Source organism: Lethenteron reissneri, chromosome 25, assembly GCF_015708825.2.
Source record: "Lethenteron reissneri isolate LAM-NWPU_2019-01 chromosome 25, ASM1570882v1, whole genome shotgun sequence".
NCBI classification, from domain to species: domain Eukaryota; kingdom Metazoa; phylum Chordata; class Hyperoartia; order Petromyzontiformes; family Petromyzontidae; genus Lethenteron; species Lethenteron reissneri.
The window spans coordinates 13,784,358-13,804,261 of NC_083803.1; the positions used below are offsets into that span (position 1 = coordinate 13,784,358).

Genomic DNA, 19,904 nt, shown 5'->3' on the forward strand with positions numbered 1-19,904 from the left:
ACAAAGAAGATTAGGTATACAATAAAACAAATCACGACGTTTCGGGCGCCCGTCATCAGGTGGGAAAGCATGGTCTGCTGCTGATCCACTACTCCGCGCCCGCACGAAAATAGTGAACTCTCCCACGTGCCCACGTCCTGCTCGGCTGTGACAGCTGATGGTGTATTTTTTTTGTAGCAGCAGCAGCATCATCATCATTATTATTAAACTCTGGGCCATGCCGACGGTTGTGGCGTAAAACATGAGCGGTGCGGAGAGCCCTGTCATCGGACTGCCCGATGACAGCGAGTCCGATAAGACGACCGAGACCTCTCTACCCGGCGCGCATCAGTCGCCCCGTCGTCCCCTGCGCGCTCCACGAACCTCGCTCAACAACTTGCGGAGAAGTGACACCGCAGTTCTGTACAGTACTTCTCTTGGCGGCGATTTCTCTTTGCTCGGTTTCATTTTCAGATTAACAACAACAACAACAAAAATGTTCCTCTTCGTCCAGCTTTTGAAAAGTGACACTTTGGTAATCGTGTGGATAGTTTTTTTGTATGCCTTCATCTATTCGTGAAGTTCACTTTTGTTTTTTCTAATCTGTAATACAAAAAATACATTCCAATGAATACTCTTAGGTTTTTTTTCCTTCGGTAAAGTCACGTAGGTAAAAATAAAAACAAATAATAAATAATAATAGAAATAATAATAGAAATTAAATAATTTTATTTCCATTATTATAAAATATTTTTTATTTCTATTTTTCTTTTTTTTTTACCTACGTGACTTTACCGAAAAAACCTAAGAGTATGAATCTTTGCAGTCACAAACGCTTCAAATCTAGAATTCCAATGAATGTCAAGTTGACCATAGATTGACCTGCAGAGACAAACCAGTCAAGTTCCTAGATCTTAACTCTGATAACATTTTCCTTTTTCATGCCATTAGAAACAAACTAATGTTACACTGAAACATCAGCTGTTAGCTAAACCTCTTCATAATTTGCTTAAGTAGATGTGCCGGTCAATGTACAGCCCGTTATCGCCAAGGAAAAGCAACTTGTGTGTTTTTTTAACGAAAACATTTCTAACGATCCTTAAAAAAAATAATCCTGAATTATTTTATTATGTTTTATTTTTATTATTTTATTTTATTATTTCCATTCTACGTGACTTTACCGAAATAACCAAGAAGATGAATCCCTGCAGACACGAAAGCTTTAAATCGAAATAAAAAAAATCCTGAGCTGTGAAGGAAATTCCGGATGGTGAAGTCCAAGGAGGCTGCACGCAGGCGCACGCGCGCGCGTTACAGGTTGCACGTTGGCCCCCGCATCAAGGTTGAACAGAGAATTGCCAAAAGAAAGTGACATCAGAAGGGGTGGAGAGAAATACACGCGGTTCTGCTGCAACGTTGCGTAACACCGCCTGCATTATGCAAGCAGAGCAATCTCATCAAAGCGATCGGCGCATGCTGCGTTGCAATCGAAACGTCGTATGCTATTATTTAATTTATTTATTCTTTCTACTTGCCTTTACCGAAAGAAGCAAAGAGTAATTCCTGCAGTCACGAAAGCTCCAAATCAACAATTTAGTTTTTTTCTTCCCGGGGTGAGGCTGTTATCCCCACACCCAACCCCCGACATGGAGGAGCAGGGCTTGTCCATTTCGTCTGTCCTCCACCCTTATGACGGCATGGAGGCACAAGAAGCTTCTCTCGACCACGACAAGGCGACAACCCATGTGAGAAGCGTCACAGATATCGTTGTGATGGAAATTTCTGAGAAAATACGAAAAAAAATGTATATTAATTTATCTTGGCGTCCGTTCTCGTATGAGCTGCGCGCGTCCTTCGATGGACCCTCTTTCTTTTCACTGTTTGACCACACGTGGGAGCCAGGTTCGTGCAGTAGTGGTGATGGTTTTACTATTGCTATTATTGTTGTGAGTGTATGTTTGTGTTGAGAGCGAGTGTGTGCATGTGAGTGTGTGCGTGACCTGGGGAGCGGTAGTGTAGCGGTCAGCGCACTGCACGACGAACCCGAGTTCGATTCCACCTCACGGCCAACACCAGTGACGATTATCTGGATCCGTCATTGGCCTCCCCTAGGTCGACTCAGCCTCAAATGAGTACCTGGTGTGGTATGCAAACATCGCCAATGAGCAGACAAAGGCGGTTGGGCGTGGTGCTGGCCACCCACCCCCTCGTGTGCCGTGTCGGCATTCATAGGTGTTCGCTCAAAGCACTTGCCCCAACAGCCGGTTCAGGCTATACGGGAGATCTTTGTCTTTGGGGCTACTCGCAACAACGGAGGGCAGAGGAGCGACGCTCACAACAACCAGCGGAGCGTCGGGAGGATAAAACACAATAAGTTGGCACAGGAGGGGGCACAGGTGGTGGTGCATCGGCGGTTCTCGCGAGGGAGCGGTGGAACTGAGCGTGACTCGAGACACGTGGTTCATAGTCGAGGCGGTAGAGGTGGTGGTAGTGGTGGTGGTAGTGGTGGTGGTGGTAGTGGTGGTGGCGGTAGTGGTGATAGAGGTGGTGGTGGTAGTGGTGGTGGTGGTAGTGGTGGTGGTAGTGGTGGCGGTAGTGGTGATAGTGGTGGTTGGTGGTAGTGGTGGTGGTGGTAGTGGTGGTGGTGGTAGTGGTGGTGGTGGTAGTGGTGGTGGTGGTAGTGGTGGTGGTAGTGGTGGTGGTGGTAGTGGTAGTGGTGGTAGTGGTCATAGTGGTGGTGCCAACCACCGCTATCACAGTAGTGGGTACAGCTGGTGCATCTACCGGTGATCTCAGTCAGTCAACCTGTGGCACCTGCTGCCCCTGTCCCGTGACCTGGTCGTGCCAGCGGGGCGTTCGACACTTCACGTGGCCTCAAAGTGCACTTAGCCTGGCACAAGCGCCGTGGGGACGTCACCGCCACGAGGTTGGCGAGCACACTGCGCCACCGACCCGAACCACCCGACTTTGATTCCCGGCCACGGGCAACGTTGGTGGATGATGATCTAAACCGGGTTCGTGCGTCCCCCAGATCGACTCTGCCTGAAATGAGTTTGTGGTGTGATGTGAACAAACACCGGCGCTGGGGAGACAAAGGCGGCCCCGGAATGGTCCTCGCCACACCGCCGACTCGTTGTGCGCTGTTCCGCCCTTTGCAGATGCTCAACTATCAGCACTTGCCCCAACACATCGCGTCGACTATTCGGGGGATCTTTGTATTATCGTGATGTTTTGTGCTCTCCTCTGCTTGGTTATGCCCAGAGGGACTAATGCTCATGGCAAATGGGATTTGTGCCACCCGTTTATCGAAGTCAAAATTCACTTTCCGCACGAGGCCACGATTACGGTTGCCACCTGGCCTGGTTTTCCCAGGAGCGCACCTTTTTTTGAGGCAGCTGCTGTCCTGCATGCGGGAATCTGCAAAAGTCTTCCCAGGACATTAAACGCGCCGGTGTCTTTTGCTTTGTGCGTAACAACAACAACAGACAACAGCAAATCACAACAAAACAAAACCATACTCCAGACAGCGCATTCACGTGCACTTCTCCATCCTTACTCTTCTGACATCGCGAGATCGTTCCGTCTTGTTTTTTTATTCCTCAGAGGTGGCAATCCTAGCCACAATCACCCACGATATGCAAAGTGGCGGTTGTGGTTTGTGCGGAGAATCGTGCCAATGCACAACTTGTCGAACTTGTTATTTTTTTCTTTTGTTACTGTTTCATTATTTGTTTAATGGCGTTACGTGTTTTGTTGTTGTTGTTGTTGTTGCTGCTGCTGTTGTCTTTTCTCGATTACGATCCAATTTGGCATCGTGTCGCGGGTCGCGCCGTGAGTCACGGGGATGAAGAAATCCATTCGCAAGTTCGCGAAGACTCACGCGCAACGCCCCGCGTGCTATCGGGCCCGGCCGCCTTTGTCTCCCGAACGGCGGCGATGTTTACACATCGCGGCAGGTACTCGTTTGAGGCTGAGTCGACCTAGCGGAGGCCCACGTAGGTCTCGTCGCGATCAAACGGTCGCGATCTCGGGGTCACGGTTCCAATGAAGAATGGAGTTTTTTATGTTCGTTGGGTCTTTCGGTAAAGCCACGTAGATAAAAAGAATTATAACAATATCACGGGAGAGTTGCGATATTTCTCACCTGATGACGATTGCTTGTGTTGTGATCGAAACGTCGTGATATTGTTATTATTTGTATTTTTATTATTATTTCATCTATCTACGTGGCTTTACCGAAAGACCCCAAATAATATGAATTACTGCGGTCACGAAAGCTTTAAGTCAACGGAGTCTTCGTTTGCGGCATCCAGCGGCTGGAGGTATCGCGTAAAACCCATTACTTACACGCGTCATGAGGTTACAGGTGAGCGACTTGGGGCCCGAAGCTCTTTGTTTAGGTTGCTTATGCCAAGCACCACCACTTTGGATCAAGACAAAGATCACCCGTATAGCCGTAACAGACTGTTGAGGCAAGTGCTGTTAGCGAGCACCTATGAAGGCCGGAAGGGCACACGAGGGGATGGGTTGCCAGCATGCTATCCCAACCGCCTTTGTCTTCTTAGTGGCGATGTTTACACACCGCACAAGGTACTCTCATTTGAGGCTGAGTCGACCTAGGGGAATCCCATGACCGATTCGGATAATCGTCACCGGTGTCGGCCGTGAGCGTGAATCGAACTCGGGTCGCCGGGTTCGTAGCGCAGCGTACCGCTCCCCACGCCACTGTGCACCACTACCACCACCACTACCACCACCACCACCACAACCACCACCACCAACAAGCACCATCTGCTGGCTGCATCAGAGCGAGCCGTGTCGGAAGATCATTTGTCTTGTTCTCGTTGACGAGGCCGAGGCTCTGCAGGGCGCCGACTCCACAACTGACCGCGTTCGTCTCGCCTTGGCAGGCAACATCTGCCGTGGAGCATCATCAAGGGCTGTTACGTTGTCGCATTCAAAACAAAACACATTTTTCAAAAACCCCCATCGTGAAAAGTGAATATTTCTGAATTCCTTAAGGAGGAGATGGTGGCCGGTTGGCGGGGTGCTCACAGAGTGCCCCGCTGACTGAGGACATGGGTTGGAATCCGGGTTCCAGCCGCCAATGATTCATAAAAACCGGGTTCTCAACATCGCCCACCGAGAAGAGACGTGTTCACGTTCCTCGAGCAGGAAGAGATGTGACGGCTTCGCTCCGGGGGTCACAGAGAGGATGAGCGAGCATCGCCGAGATCCTGGATTCAGATCCATAGTTCAGTGACAACCAAGCCAAGTTTAGGGAGTTGATCGTCTCAATCCGGTCGCCAATGACGACACGCACAACGACACATTGCATTGCATTTGGGTTGAGATGCAATCTGGCTTGTTCCATCCAGCTCTGAGAATGAACACTTCCGTTTGAATGGCACTCACCACACACACACACGCCGCTTGTCGCAGGTGCTTACGCTTCCGTACAACACCGATCGTGGAGCCTTGCATCGCACGGCCGCGAGAGAATGAAACCGAGTCTGGGCAGGCCTTCGTCGCCCAGCAGTGGCTCGAACACGGCTGTTGGTCGTGATGGCGAAAAACAAAGCAGTCGTCGATTACGCTGTCGTAAAGGAAAAAACATCCATCTAATAGGTGACGTTCCAGGTAATGACCCTTTTTTATTTCGCGATGAAGAAGGGCTATTGCGCACAACGTTATGCATTGTTCCTTTCAGGCACTGTTATTGACGATGTTTTTTTTATTTATTTTTTTACGAGTATACCGCTGTCAACCGAGCAGCAGCATCACGGGCTAATGTGCTTAACATGGAGGAGGCTCGCTTGGATTGAGGAAATCAACGGCGGTGATTGGAGATGTCTCGCGGTTAATCCCGAGGGGGAGGCGGGGGAGGGAAGGGGTCGCGGGAAGACGGTGGTGGCGACGGGAGGAGGATGGATGGTGGTTCGGAGCTCGCAGATGGCCTCAGGCCGCGGTGACTTGACAGGAGAAAATTAATCAGAGCTGAGTAAACCGTGAGATGTCAGGACAGAGTGAGAGAGATGTGTGTGCGCGCGTGTGGCTGTGTGCTCGTGTGTTTCTGTGTGCGTGTGTCTGTGTGTGGGGAGCGGTAGTGTAGTGGTTAGCACAACGCTGCGCTACGAACCTGGCAACCCGTGTTCGATTCCCGGTCACGACCAACACCAGTGATGATTATCTGAACCGATCCTGGGCTTCCCCTAGGTCGACTCAGCCTCAAATGATTACCTGGTGCGGTGCGTAAAGACATCGCCACTAGAGAGACAAAGGCGGCCGAGCGTGTTGTTGGCCACCTTTGGTGCATCTACCGGTCATCTCAGTCAGCACCTGGTTCTGTCCCAAGACCTGCTGCTGTCAGCGAGCCTCCGACACTTCACGTGGCCTCGAAGTGCACCTGGCCTGGCACAGGCGCCGTGGTGACGTCGCCGTCACTTTGTGGCGAATGGTGGTTGTTGGTATTGATGGTGGTGGTGATGGTGGTGAGGGGTCGCGCGCTGAACAGGTCGTGGACCTCCCCTAGGTCGACTCAGCCTAAAATGGGTACCTTGTTCTGGTGTGTAAAACATCGCCACTGGGGAGACAAATACGGCCGGGCGTGGTGCTGGCTAACCACTCACCCCTTCGCGTGCCGTGCAGGCCTGCATAGGTGCTGCTCGCCAACAGCACTTGTCCCAACAATATGTTCGGGCTATACGGGGGATCTTTGTCTTTTGTTTTATGGTGGTGAAGGAAGGGGTTGGTAACCAGCGATTCATTTCAGCCAGACGAATCCGGAACGCTGCTCTGAGAATTGTTGCCACTCGACATCCTTCTCATCTTATTTTGGAAAACGACATCCTTATTTTGTCTTGCTACATATTATGTTTTCAATCCTCTTTGTACGTACGTATGTTGAACTTCTTTCGCACCGTACGTAGCCAACCGTGCCAATCGGAGGTCCGGGAATAGAATCATAGGGATTCCGGGGGCAATCGTATATGATGACAGCCAAAAGCCGACCTTTGTAGGTCCAGTGGCAGCGCCTTAGGCTGGTAATCCCTCCTCCAAACCCAGACCAGCTGCGTTCCGCAACATATCCCGTGATAAACTAAGCCCTGGAAGTCACAATTCTGAAATTAAGCCCATGCCCATGTTACCCTGAACCGTGCATGATCTCGGCAGATTGTATGAGGGCGGCAGGTTGGTATTTTGAAGAGAGAATGCCGGGCGATGTCGGTTTCGCGTCGACGAGATGGCAGAAGCGCGACGATTTAATGCATCCACATGTGCGGAGTTTAACACGTTAAGCTACTTACTCGTACGTCTTGCTGGGTCCACCCTCATCCCCTCCCCGGGTTCCTCCGGGGTCCTCCCGTACGAAGTCAAAACACCCAATGAATAAAGAAACTGGACAAACTTCCCATTGTAGCAAGGACTCTCTTTAAAAAAAAAATGAGCCTTAAGACTCAAAAGTACGATACTTTGCCGCATTGAATAAAAAGCGCATTTTTAAATAATGATAATAATTAAAAAATATTCCATTTCACGCGTCACGTAAAACATGCAAGATATTCCGCATAAATATCCCACCACTTGCACCCAGCAGCGCACGTGCGCGCAATGCACTGCGCCTCTCGTCTCGACGCGTGCAGCCTCATGGCGAGTCTCCTGTGGGGGTGTGGAAGGGGTGTCGGGTGGGGAGCGGTGGTGTAGCGGTTAGCGCGCTGCGCTATGAACCTAGCGACCCGGGTTTGATTCCCGCTCACGGCTAACACCAGTGACGATTCTCTGAACCGGTCCTGGGCCTCCCCTAGGTCGACTGAGCCTGAAATGAGTACCTGGTGTGGTGTGTAAACATCGCCACTGGGGAGACAAAGGCGGTCGGGCGTGGTGCTGGCCACCCACCCCCTCGTGTACCGTTCCGGCCTTCATAGGTGCTCGCTAACAGCACTTGCCCCTACAGTCTGTTAAGGCTACACGGGGGATCTTTGGGGGAGGGGGTGCCGATGGCAGTGTGGGTAGAGCGGTAAGTGCAACCACGAGCGCGACGCTGCGATACGCACTCGGCGATTCCCGACTCGCGGCCAACACCGGTGACGATTATCTGAATCGATTCCTGGGCCTCCCCTAGGTCGACTCAGCCTCAAATGAGTACCTGGTGCGGTGTGTGTGAGCATCGCCACTCGGGAGACAAATGCGGTCACGCGTGGCGCTGGTCACCCACGCCCTCGTGTGCCGTGCCGGCCTTCATAGGTGCTCGCTAACAGCACTTGCCCCCACCAGTCTGCTAAGGCTACACGGGGGATCTTTGCATTTGGTTGAAAAGAGGGGGTGTGAGTCACGAATTCGCTTGAATTTTCATTCACAACGCAATAGCCAAGATTTGTAAACCCCCCCCCCCCCCAGCCCCCCCCCCCTCCCTCCACATGTCCTGTCCATCCGGCAGCAGAAATGGGTACAAGCACAGTCGATATGGCAGGTCCCGTGTAGTGGTGGTAACGCGTGGGGCACTCCCACCTCTTCCAAGACGTCTGGACCATGGCGGACAAAATGCCCTCGAGAGCGGAGGTCTATCTGCCAGTCACAGCAGGGGCTGCCCCGTTACCTGAACGCTCACAACACGGAAAAGCCGCTGCGGAAATAAACCAATCGCCGCATTCGTCATTAACGCTGCCTGACAGCGCAGAGCTGTGTCATAGGCTGACGTTTCAGGTCGCGGCCCTTGTTCAGAGCACCGCGATGACTCCGCGTGCAGGTATTGGCACGCGGCATCGTTGACGGCTTTTCTTTCGCGGTTTCTTCGCGCTCCCCGCGATATCTGTCACGACGGAATCAAAACCAAATCATAATCATCGTTATCAATGCCCATCATCAATCATCGTCGTCGTCATTATCATCGTAACCCCGTTGCCGGAGAGTAGCTGTTGAATCAATCGAACGGTGTTGTGGCAATTATAACAATTATGATGGCACGTGTCTGATGAACTCGGCTCGTGCTGCAGGACATTGGGTGATCACTCGAATCGCAGGACCGCGAGACGTGGCGACGGCTTGAGGAAGCCTCCATCCAGCAGTTGATTGACCGTGGCCGGCGATCGTGATGGTGGTGGCACGAGAGGACGCGAGCGTGTCGTTGCCTCCAACCTTTAGTTTCGTAACCAATTTTCTCACCAACGCTCAAGTGTATCGGGGGCACCGTTGGCAGTCACCGGATGTTTGTTTGGGCGACGTTGGCTACTTGAGCGAGAAATGACGGAGCAGGTTCTCGGCGCTGGCCGAAGCCTCGCAGGCGACGCCGCTGTCCCTCTCAGCACCTCTCACTCCGTGCCCCGAGCCGCCGCCGGTGGCCACCGCCGCCGCCGCCGCCGCCTTGCCCCGCGTGCCGTCGGGCGTCGCGTACCGCGCGGAGGCCCTCCCCGGCCCGCGTCCCTCCTGCCTCTCCATGACCCCAAGGACCTCGTCCAGCATGGACGGCCCCAGGTCCGTGTGCAGCGACAGCAGCGAGTCGCTGCAGCGCGGTTCGCCCGGTGGCCACCGCGGCGTCCGTGACAGGGTGCTGAACGCCGCCCACTCTCCACGGCCGCCAGCGCCTCTCGCCTGGAGGTCACCTCTCTGTGACCTCTGAGGCGGCGGCGGCGGTGGGGACACGGAGGGACTCGGCGTGAACGGCGATTTTGAGTTGTCCGGCCACGCGCCAGGCCACGGGTCGTCCGCCGAGGGGAGCGACGGGCACGCGGCGGCGGAGGCGGCGGCGACTGGCTCGAGGGGGGTCGCCCGCCGGTGTTCGTCGCCGTTCTCCCGCCGGCTCTTGGCGAGCAAGTCCCTGCGCTTGGATCGCGGGTGGAGGGTCTGCCGGCTTTTGAGGAAATGCATCGATTCCGTGACGGCCACGCGCTCCGGAGTTCTGGGCCACAGGCAGCCCGGTTGCTCGTGGTCGACGGCGCTCGCAAAGCCGTTCCGAGCGCAGCCTTCCCGGGACGGGGGGCGGCGAGGGTTCGTCGACTCGGGCCCGGGGCTGAGCTGGCCGGCGGCGGCGGCGGCCCTCGCCGTGGCTTTGGGTTGTTGGGGCTTCCCACTCGAAGCCGTCACGCCGGTCGATCGCCGATGAGCAAACCCGTTGCCGGAGAAGGACATGAAGCGGAACGCCCGGCTGGAGCCCTCGTGCCCCCCTCCTCCTCCTCCTCCTCCTCCTCGTGGTGCATGTCGTTGCTGGACAACAGCAAGGGCTCCTGAGACGACGTCTCAGTCGCGTGCATCGACTGGAAGGTGCGACTCCTGGAGAGCGGCGGGCTGAGCGTGATGTTTTGCACCTGATCCCTGATGGACCGAAGGAGCCCCCTCTTGGGGCTGGGACTCGTGCACGGCCCCTTGGCGTCGGGGCACGCGAGTCGGTTCACTAGGGGCGGAGGCGACGCCGACCGGAGAGGGAACGGCGACCTCGACGCCGACGCCGCCGCCGCCCGCACGACTCCGCCGCCCGTCGATCGCGACGTCCCTGCACCGGCGACGTCTTCGCGACCGCACGCGCCCTCGCCGTTCGCGTCGTCCCCCGCGCCGCACTCGGTGTCCGCCGACGGCTCGGGGCGCCGGCGGGGCGGCCCCGCGCGTCCTCCTGGGCAGAACGGCGACACCCCCGGCAGCACCAGCGCCTGCTCGGGACCCGTGTAGGGCAGCACGAACGCGTTCCTCAGCACGGGCGACGGGATCCCGACGCCGGTCGTGCCGCGTGCCGCCTGGTAGCCGGGGCACGACGCGACCCGTGCCTCGAGGTCTCGGTCCCGCCGAGCCTCTGGCACCGCGTGGCGTCGCTCGGCTCGCTGGAGGACGCCGTCCCCGCCGTGGGACGCGGGACGCTCGCTGCTCCACAGGAACGAGAGGTCTCCGAAGGCGGCGGCTCCTTCGCCCATGCCGCCCGAGCTGCCCACGTGCGCCACGTGGCGGAAGTCGCCCAGCGGAGGGCTGATCATGTCTCCCGAGAGGATGTCCCGGAGCCTCGTGGATTTCTTGCCCTTACTCGTGCGGCCGGGTTTCAGGTACATGGGGGCCTTCACGGGCATCCTGACAGTCTGCTCGGGTGCGCACACGCCCCCTGCGTTGAACGCCGCCGCCTTTGAATGTTTCCAAAACGGGATGGTTGGTCGACGCGACTTTCCGCGTCAACCGTTGACGACGAAAAAAGTTGCGCGGATCTAGGGCAAGGAAGCGACGGTGCAATGCGGTGGCATCAGGCGCGTTTGGCTGCGATGATCTCTCGGTTAAATTAGAAAATAAATCTATTTTACGCAACGTGCCCACGTTCTGCCTTGAAACGCGCGCGCAGCCCGCCGCGTGCGCTGGACGGGGACATCCAGTGAACCTTAGAACAAACAAACACAAACAACAACAACAACAACAACATTTCGTTAGTTGACCGACGTATTGAGCTGCCATCCACATCGCATGTTTTGTTGTTGCTGGAAGGTTGCAGCTCTATAGGATGCGTATACGATTAGAGACAAAGTCACGTTCACAAAAAATAATAAGAGGATTTTTTTTACGTGATTAAATATATTGGACTGACCATCTTTGGTTCTTTTGGTAAAGTCACGTATAAAGATCAAATAATAAATTAAATAATAGCATACGACGTTTCGATTGCAACACAAGCAATCATCATCAGGTATAAATGAAATAGCTTGTGTTGCAACCGAAACGTCGTATGCTATTATTTAATTTATTATTTGATCTTTATACGTGACTTTACCGAAAGAACCAAAGAGTAATTCCTGCAGTCACGAAAGATCCAAATTTAAGATTGGACTGATCATCTTCACGCGTAAAATAGAAGGAATGTGTTTTAAGCCCGAAATTTAACGTAAGTAGATATGTAAAGTTTGTTGTTATTTTGCTAATGTACATACATCAGAACATACATGTTTTGGAAATGAATTACATAATTCACACGTTACAGCGAGCTATTCTCAAATCCCCACACCATGTCCATCATTGGAGAGTTCTCATCATACTTCACCACACTGGTCAATGCAGGTTGGTGAAGGGGTGGGGAGGGGGGGCATGGCAGTACAGAACAGCTTCCGTCCGATATCACTTGCCACTGATGTTAGCCGTGGCCGGGAACGAACTCGGGTTACCTGGTTCATACCGGAGCGCCCGTTTGTGTTTTACAAAGAGAAGCACATTTCGTAGATTTACAACAAAAATGTTTTCATTTACTTAAAATTTCAGAAAATTATTCATTCATTTCGTTTCCGTACACACATTAAGTATGGGCGGAACAGTGCATCGATTAATTGATTTGTCAATGAATATCGGTGATTAAAAGTTCATGATACATGCGTCGAGTTACGCATGAATATCAATCTTGATTCTCGACTCAGACGCGTGGCATGTCACGGCTTGACGTCACCCGCCTACGGCCACTGGAGGTGAGGCGTTACCATTCACCGCAATGTAAACAACAATCCCGAAATTCATTCACATGCAGACCCTAAATCGTAACAATTCATTGACCATTCTCTTTGGTTCTTCCGGTGAAATCACGTAGTTAGAAATCAAATAAAACGAATCACGGCGTTTCGATCGCCACACAAGCGATGACAGCGATGACGACCGCTTGTGTTGCGCTCGAAACGTCGTGATTTGTTTTATTTTATTTCTAACTACGTGACTTCACCGAAAGAACCAAAGAGTATGGATTCCTGCAGTCACGAAAGCTTCAAATCAAGATTGAATTCATTGACCCTCTAGTGGAGTGGCGTCGTTCCATCCTTGATTTTTAAGGTGCATCTGATCTTTACAATTTGTTTATAATTCTAAAAAAAAAAGTATTGCTGTGTTGTTCCTGCTCAACGTAAGCCACCATCCACCATCGGCATCATTGTTTATCCACTGCTGGATTGAAGACCTCCCGCCCCTACGCCGCCACCAACCTAACACGGTCCTGCGGTGCCGCCCAATCTTGTGCGCGAGCTCATCTCGTCGCTCCATCTCCGCGGCAGTCGAAAAAAAAACATTTACGCAACCGAGAGCGAACGAACGATTTTTTTTCAAGCTGAAAAAACCGTTGCCTTTTCGAGACGCCCCCGTAACGCAGCGGCGAAGAGCAGCCCGGCGGCTCAGAGCTTCGTCTATTTAAGGCGCGGTATGTTCTCTCGATCCGTTTCAAGCGCATTCCCTTTGTTGCCCTCATCGTTGTTAGTTTCGAGGGGGTGGGGGCATTGTTCTGATCGGTTTGTGTCTTTCCGTTCCGCAGCAGGAAACGATTTGAAACGACGGGCGTTTCGTCTCCTGCGTTCTGGCCTCGTCTGGATTTTTCGACCGAGAAGCCGAGAAAACCGTGGTTGGTGGTGGTGGTGGTTGCGGTAATGTAGTGGATAGTGTAGTGGGTAGTGTAGTGGGTAGTGAAGTGGGTAGTGTAGTGGGTAGTGTAGTGGGTAGTGTAGTGGGTAGTGTAGTGGGTAGTGTAGTGGGTAGTGTAGTGGGTAGTGTAGTGGGTAGTGTAGTGGGTAGTGTAGTGGGTAGTGTAGTGGGTAGTGTAGTGGGTAGTGTAGTGGGTAGTGTAGTGGGTAGTGTAGTGGGTAGTGTAGTGGGTAGTGTAGTGGGTAGTGTAGTGGGTAGTGTAGTGCTGCACGAACCCGGCGACCCGAGTTCGATTCCCACTCACGACCAACACCGTTCACGATTATCTGAATCGGTCCTGGGCCTCCCCTAGGTCGACTCAGCCTCAAACGAGTACCTGATACGGTGTGTAGTAAACATCGCCACTGGAGAGACAAAGGCGACCGGGCGTGGTTGCTACCGACCCCCTCGTGTGCCGTGCCGGTCGTCATAGGCGCTCGCTAACAGCACTTGCCCCGACAGTTTGTTAAGGCTATACGGGGGATCTTTGTCTTTTTGGCGGTGGCGTAAGGGAGACCAGCGGAATCAGTTGGCCGCGCGTCAATCGTCCGTTCCATTTGTCCGTGTTGAGTCCTCTGAGCTCGGCGCTACCGCATGAAGCAAAATTAAAAATCTTAGCTCAGAAGAAAATGTCGAGCAATCATTGGTAACCCTGGGGTCAATTTCAATCGCGATTGCGTCATTTATTATGCAATGCGGTCACAGTGGAATTATAATTTCAGATTGATTGTATTTGTGTGTGTTTAGTTTGTTGTCCTTCATCGTACATACACACACAACATGCACACAACGTACACACAATCCGCACTGTGTTCAACCACCACCGACACTGCAAGGTCACCCACACTTCTCTGTCTGCGTCTTTCCTCGCACTGCTCCACTTTGGGATTCCCTCTTTACTCTTTGGGTTTTTCCCTCTTGCCATCGTCTCCTCTTATCCCAAGTTCGAGTTACCCCCCTTTGCTCGATTAAATTCCTTGCAACTCTGCTGCTTGTTGCTAAACCCGCCTGTCTCTTTGCGCCTTCGGACCTGTGCTCAGCAAGTGTGATTCCTTAACAAACAAACAAAATAAAACGAAAAATAATATATCACGACGTCTCGATGATAACCTCTTGTTGTAACAGCTCTATCGCTGGTTCAGCAGTTGGATTATGTATTTCCCGCCTGAGGACGACCGCTTGTGTTGCGATCGAAACGTCGTGATTTATTATTATTTTTGATTTTATTTTATGTTTCTACCTACGTGACCTGACCGAAAGAAACTAAAATAAACCTAATCGCTGGTACAACGCTGATTGTGCATGCGGTGGCTGGAGTTTCGTGACGAGAGGCACAGAGTTTCAAGACAATTTTTCTTTCAGGATGGTCCCTGTTAACGTTATTTGGCCAATACACCGTTCCTTTTGTGCCGAACAGGGAGGGCTCCGTCTTGAAGATGGCAGTGCTAACAAACATCTGGCAAGCCGGCAGTGTCTGTTGAATAGACCGAGCGCTGATGGAATCCACAAGGTTGCAGCTGGTCCAGAGTTTGCTTGTTCGAACAAACGCTGCCGATGAACACGAGTCCGGAAGAGTCCAATGGAGGCTGAAAGTGGCTCCTGCTTTTGGACGTTTGGCCAATGTCATCAATGGGTGCTTGCCTCCACGTGTCAGGAATCCAGAGTAACCAGAGAAACCCCCAAGCATACGAGGGGGCAACACGCAGCGCGGCACACAGATGGATTCAATGATGTCCTGGCCAATTGGCATTCCCATCCACCGTTAGACCTGCTATTACCAGAGAGTCCTTCATGCAAGTGCCAACCAGGCCCTTTTTTCCTGCTTACCTTGCATTGTATGGGGTGTTCTGGGTGATTTGATGACGAGTATAATCTTTTAAATTCACATGAAGTCTCTTCTGACTTTGAGAAATATGTTGTCTTTTACCAGAAAACTATGAACAAAAGCCCTCTGTAAAATATTACACTGCACGGGAAAAACACTCACCACACACTACACTCACCACTCACCACACTCACCACACACCACACTCACCACGCACCACACTCACCACGCACCACTTTCACCACACACTCCACTCACCACGCACCATGCTCACCACATACCACGCTCACCACACACCACACTCACCATGCCCCACACTCACCACACCACACTCACCACGCACCACTTTCACCACACACTCCACTCACTACGCACTACACTCACCACGCATCACGCTAACCACCCAACACACTCACCACACACTACTCTCACCAGCCCTGCCTTGTAACGAAACGGCGCAACACAAAAATGACGGTAAACAACACAAATAATCGACGACGATGATGACGACGATGATGACGCCACAATGTTGTCCGTGATTTGCGTAGCGTGACGAGGCCGCTCCTTACGCAACAACTCAACACCGACGCCGCTCCTCGGTGGCCACCGCGCGCAAATGTGCATTCACTTCGTGGTCACGCTGTTTGGGGTTAGATCGCGCAGATGTGTCGTCCGCCCCCACACCACCCTCCCCCCCTCATCTGCACCCGACACGGACAACCGGTGAGGTTGTCGCGTGAACAGAACTTGCTAATGTCTCACGACTTCAGCACACCGGCGTGTGAAGAGAGCAATGCGCAACGTGTGCAATGGATCGCGACGTTTCGCCGGTGATCGCAGCCAGCATCATCAGGCAATCGGCAGATAAGGATGGCACGCCCTGCTCACGTGACAGCCTTGCGGGGTGTACGAATCGTGTTACGCGATCTGACACAAACACTTTTCTACGATTAACACTGGACGCGAAAGCTTAACGTGTTAAATGGACTAACTTATTGTTAGAGAGGCAGAGTATTAATGTGGTGATGAAATAGCGTGATTTTGGTATGACATGCATGGGCTAATGCTCGTGGTCACGATGGCGATGATGGATAATGATGATAATAATGATGAAGAGTGTTTACAGAGAGATGTGGAAAAGGTGGTGATAATGGTGAAGTGAAACATGGAAGTTGATAATGATATGGAGATGATGTTGATGGTTATGTAGAGACATATCAGTGGATGATTATGGAGGTGGATGATTATGGTCTATGGATAATATAGATGCTAATGATGATGTTGATGGTTATGTAGAGACATATCAGTGGATGATTATGGAGGTGGATGATTATGGTCTATGGATAATATAGATGCTAATGATGATGTTGATGGTTATGTAGAGACATATCAGTGGATGATTATGGAGGTGGATGATTATGGTCTATGGATAATATAGATGCTAATGATGATGTTGATGGTTATGTAGAGACATATCAGTGGATGATTATGGAGGTGGATGATTATGGTCTATGGATAATATAGATGCTAATGATGATGTTGATGGTTATGTAGAGACATATCAGTGGATGATTATGGAGGTGGATGATTATGGTCTATGGATAATATAGATGCTAATGATGATGTTGATGGTTATGTAGAGACATATCAGTGGATGATTATGGAGGTGGATGATTATGGTCTATGGATAATATAGATGCTAATGATGATGTTGATGGTTATGTAGAGACATATCAGTGGATGATTATGGAGGTGGATGATTATGGTCTATGGATAATATAGATGCTAATGATGATGTTGATGGTTATGTAGAGACATATCAGTGGATGATTATGGAGGTGGATGATTATGGTCTATGGATAATATAGATGCTAATGATGATGTTGATGGTTATGTAGAGACATATCAGTGGATGATTATGGAGGTGGATGATTATGGTCTATGGATAATATAGATGCTAATGATGATGTTGATGGTTATGTAGAGACATATCAGTGGATGATTATGGAGGTGGATGATTATGGTCTATGGATAATATAGATGCTAATGATGATGTTGATGGTTATGTAGAGACATATCAGTGGATGATTATGGAGGTGGATGATTATGGTCTATGGATAATATAGATGCTAATGATGATGTTGATGGTTATGTAGAGACATATCAGTGGATGATTATGGAGGTGGATGATTATGGTCTATGGATAATATAGATGCTAATGATGATGTTGATGGTTATGTAGAGACATATCAGTGGATGATTATGGAGGTGGATGATTATGGTCTATGGATAATATAGATGCTAATGATGATGTTGATGGTTATGTAGAGACATATCAGTGGATGATTATGGAGGTGGATGATTATGGTCTATGGATAATATAGATGCTAATGATGATGTTGATGGTTATGTAGAGACATATCAGTGGATGATTATGGAGGTGGATGATTATGGTCTATGGATAATATAGATGCTAATGATGATGTTGATGGTTATGTAGAGACATATCAGTGGATGATTATGGAGGTGGATGATTATGGTCTATGGATAATATAGATGCTAATGATGATGTTGATGGTTATGTAGAGACATATCAGTGGATGATTATGGAGGTGGATGATTATGGTCTATGGATAATATAGATGCTAATGATGATGTTGATGGTTATGTAGAGACATATCAGTGGATGATTATGGAGGTGGATGATTATGGTCTATGGATAATATAGATGCTAATGATGATGTTGATGGTTATGTAGAGACATATCAGTGGATGATTATGGAGGTGGATGATTATGGTCTATGGATAATATAGATGCTAATGATGATGTTGATGGTTATGTAGAGACATATCAGTGGATGATTATGGAGGTGGATGATTATGGTCTATGGATAATATAGATGCTAATGATGATGTTGATGGTTATGTAGAGACATATCAATGGATGATTATGGAGATGGGTGATTATGGCTATGGATAATATAGATGATAATGATGATGATAATATAATCTAGATTATTATGGATACGGAGACGGATGATGATATTGAACAATATAGTTGCAGAGATGAACTTAGCTTACGATCGTGATTATGATCAATACGACGACGATGATAACCGCTTGAACAACAAAAAAACACATTCTACATACCGCTGCCAAAAACGCGAACTGACCCATCTGCACAGGATCACCGCTGCTGTCGTGAACAGCGGCCAAGCCGTGAATGGAGCGGACGAGCGGCGTTTGCCAGGACCTCACCTCGTTCCATCTCCACGAAGCGAACTACCGCAGCCGCCCGTGAGAGCCGTAGCCTCCTCCTCCTCACCGCCCCCCCCCCCCGTTCCCTCCACGCTCTGCACGGCACGACCGAGACGCGAGGCCACCACCACCAGCACCAGCAGCACCCCCCGGCTCTACCCCAATTGGTGACATCTCACAACCTCCCCCACCCCCCAACTTTACATCCTCACCCCCCGCTGTCCTCAAAAATAGCCATACACAGCTGGCATAGCAATGGCAGGGAGTGACAGCGCGCGGTGGTGCCGCTATAAATCACGCGCGGCCAGGGGGAGAGGACGAGCGGTGCGGTCTGAGCTGGAAAGATTTGTCCCCCCCCCCCCGAAACTCTCCCCCCACCCGGGCCGTGTGAGCCCGCGACGCTCATGGCTCACAGGGACCCCTTCGAGCCGCAGCGGTGGACACAGCGGTGGACACGTGGTGGACATGCGGTGGACACGCGGTGGACATGCGGTGGGCAACGCCGGCGAGCCCCGTCGGCTGTAATTTGAGGTGTTCTTGTTTAGGGAGGGCGGTGGTTCTCAACAACAAAAAAGTGTTTTGAGAACCACTGCCGTTACCCCCCCTCCCACCCCTCCTCCTTGTTGAATTTTGTTTCAAGCGAGTTACTCCCCACCCGACCCCCGGCCACGTGGTTCTGAGATTAAAAAAAAGAATGGATAATGAAGGTCAATATTTAAACTCATTTGCGAGATATCCTAACGAACTGGTAACTGCAAGCGAATGAAAACAGACATATTTAACGGACCCTCCGCACGCTGTTTACTCGAGGAAACCACATCGCTGACCATCATCGAGTTTACAAAATGTCTTTAATAACGCGCTAGCTTAGAACGTGAATTTACATTGTAACGTAGTCATTTTATATGGGCAAGATTCATACGCGAGTATTATTCACCAATGACTCTCACGCGTGTTATACTTTCACACGTTTATGAATCACATCACGTACCCCGCTGGGGCATTGCCACGTACCTCCCGGGGTCCGCGTCGCCCCCGCTTGAGAACCACGGGTCTTGAGGATCACCACTTTGTGATTTGCCCGTGTGGGGAGCGAGGAAGTGGACCTCAAGCTGAGCCTGCTGGTGTCCTGCCTTCCTGGACACTCCCCACCACCCCCCCCCCCCCTGCAAGGATGAGATGTGACTGCGAAAGGTGAAACAAGAAGTAAAAACAAAATCACTGGTGTTTTACTTCTCTCGAGGCCACGTTTCCCTCCCTCCCCCCACCCTCCAGTCAACTAAGGTGACGTCAGTGCTGATTAACATAACACAAACAACTGGACTCATATTGTGATTATGATACGGAAATAGATGATGATGATGATGATGACGGATATGGCAATTCGATGATAATTGTTGAACAACAAACACATTAAAATATATCTCCTTTTCGGGTAGTTTTATTAACGAAT

The 19,904-nt window shown here is 51.0% G+C and overlaps 1 protein-coding gene across 4 annotated transcripts; it reads right to left on the bottom strand.

Moving 5' to 3' along the window:
• Nucleotides 1-9,930: 9,930 nt before the first annotated feature.
• Nucleotides 9,931-19,539, bottom strand: LOC133346924 (cdc42 effector protein 3-like). Of its 4 annotated transcripts, none has more exons than XM_061558750.1 (2): nt 19,466-19,539; nt 9,931-11,326 (listed from the first exon to the last, which is right to left on the bottom strand). In XM_061558750.1, the coding sequence occupies exon 2, from the start codon at nt 11,025-11,027 to the stop codon at nt 10,056-10,058; it is 972 nt and encodes a 323-aa protein (XP_061414734.1). In that variant the 5' UTR covers nt 11,028-11,326; nt 19,466-19,539; the 3' UTR covers nt 9,931-10,055. The 4 variants fall into 4 exon arrangements, with proteins under 4 accessions (XP_061414734.1, XP_061414732.1, XP_061414733.1 ...); XM_061558748.1 differs by lacking the exon at nt 19,466-19,539 and adding an exon at nt 18,452-18,579; XM_061558749.1 differs by lacking the exon at nt 19,466-19,539 and adding an exon at nt 18,367-18,514.
• Nucleotides 19,540-19,904: the final 365 nt, after the last annotated feature.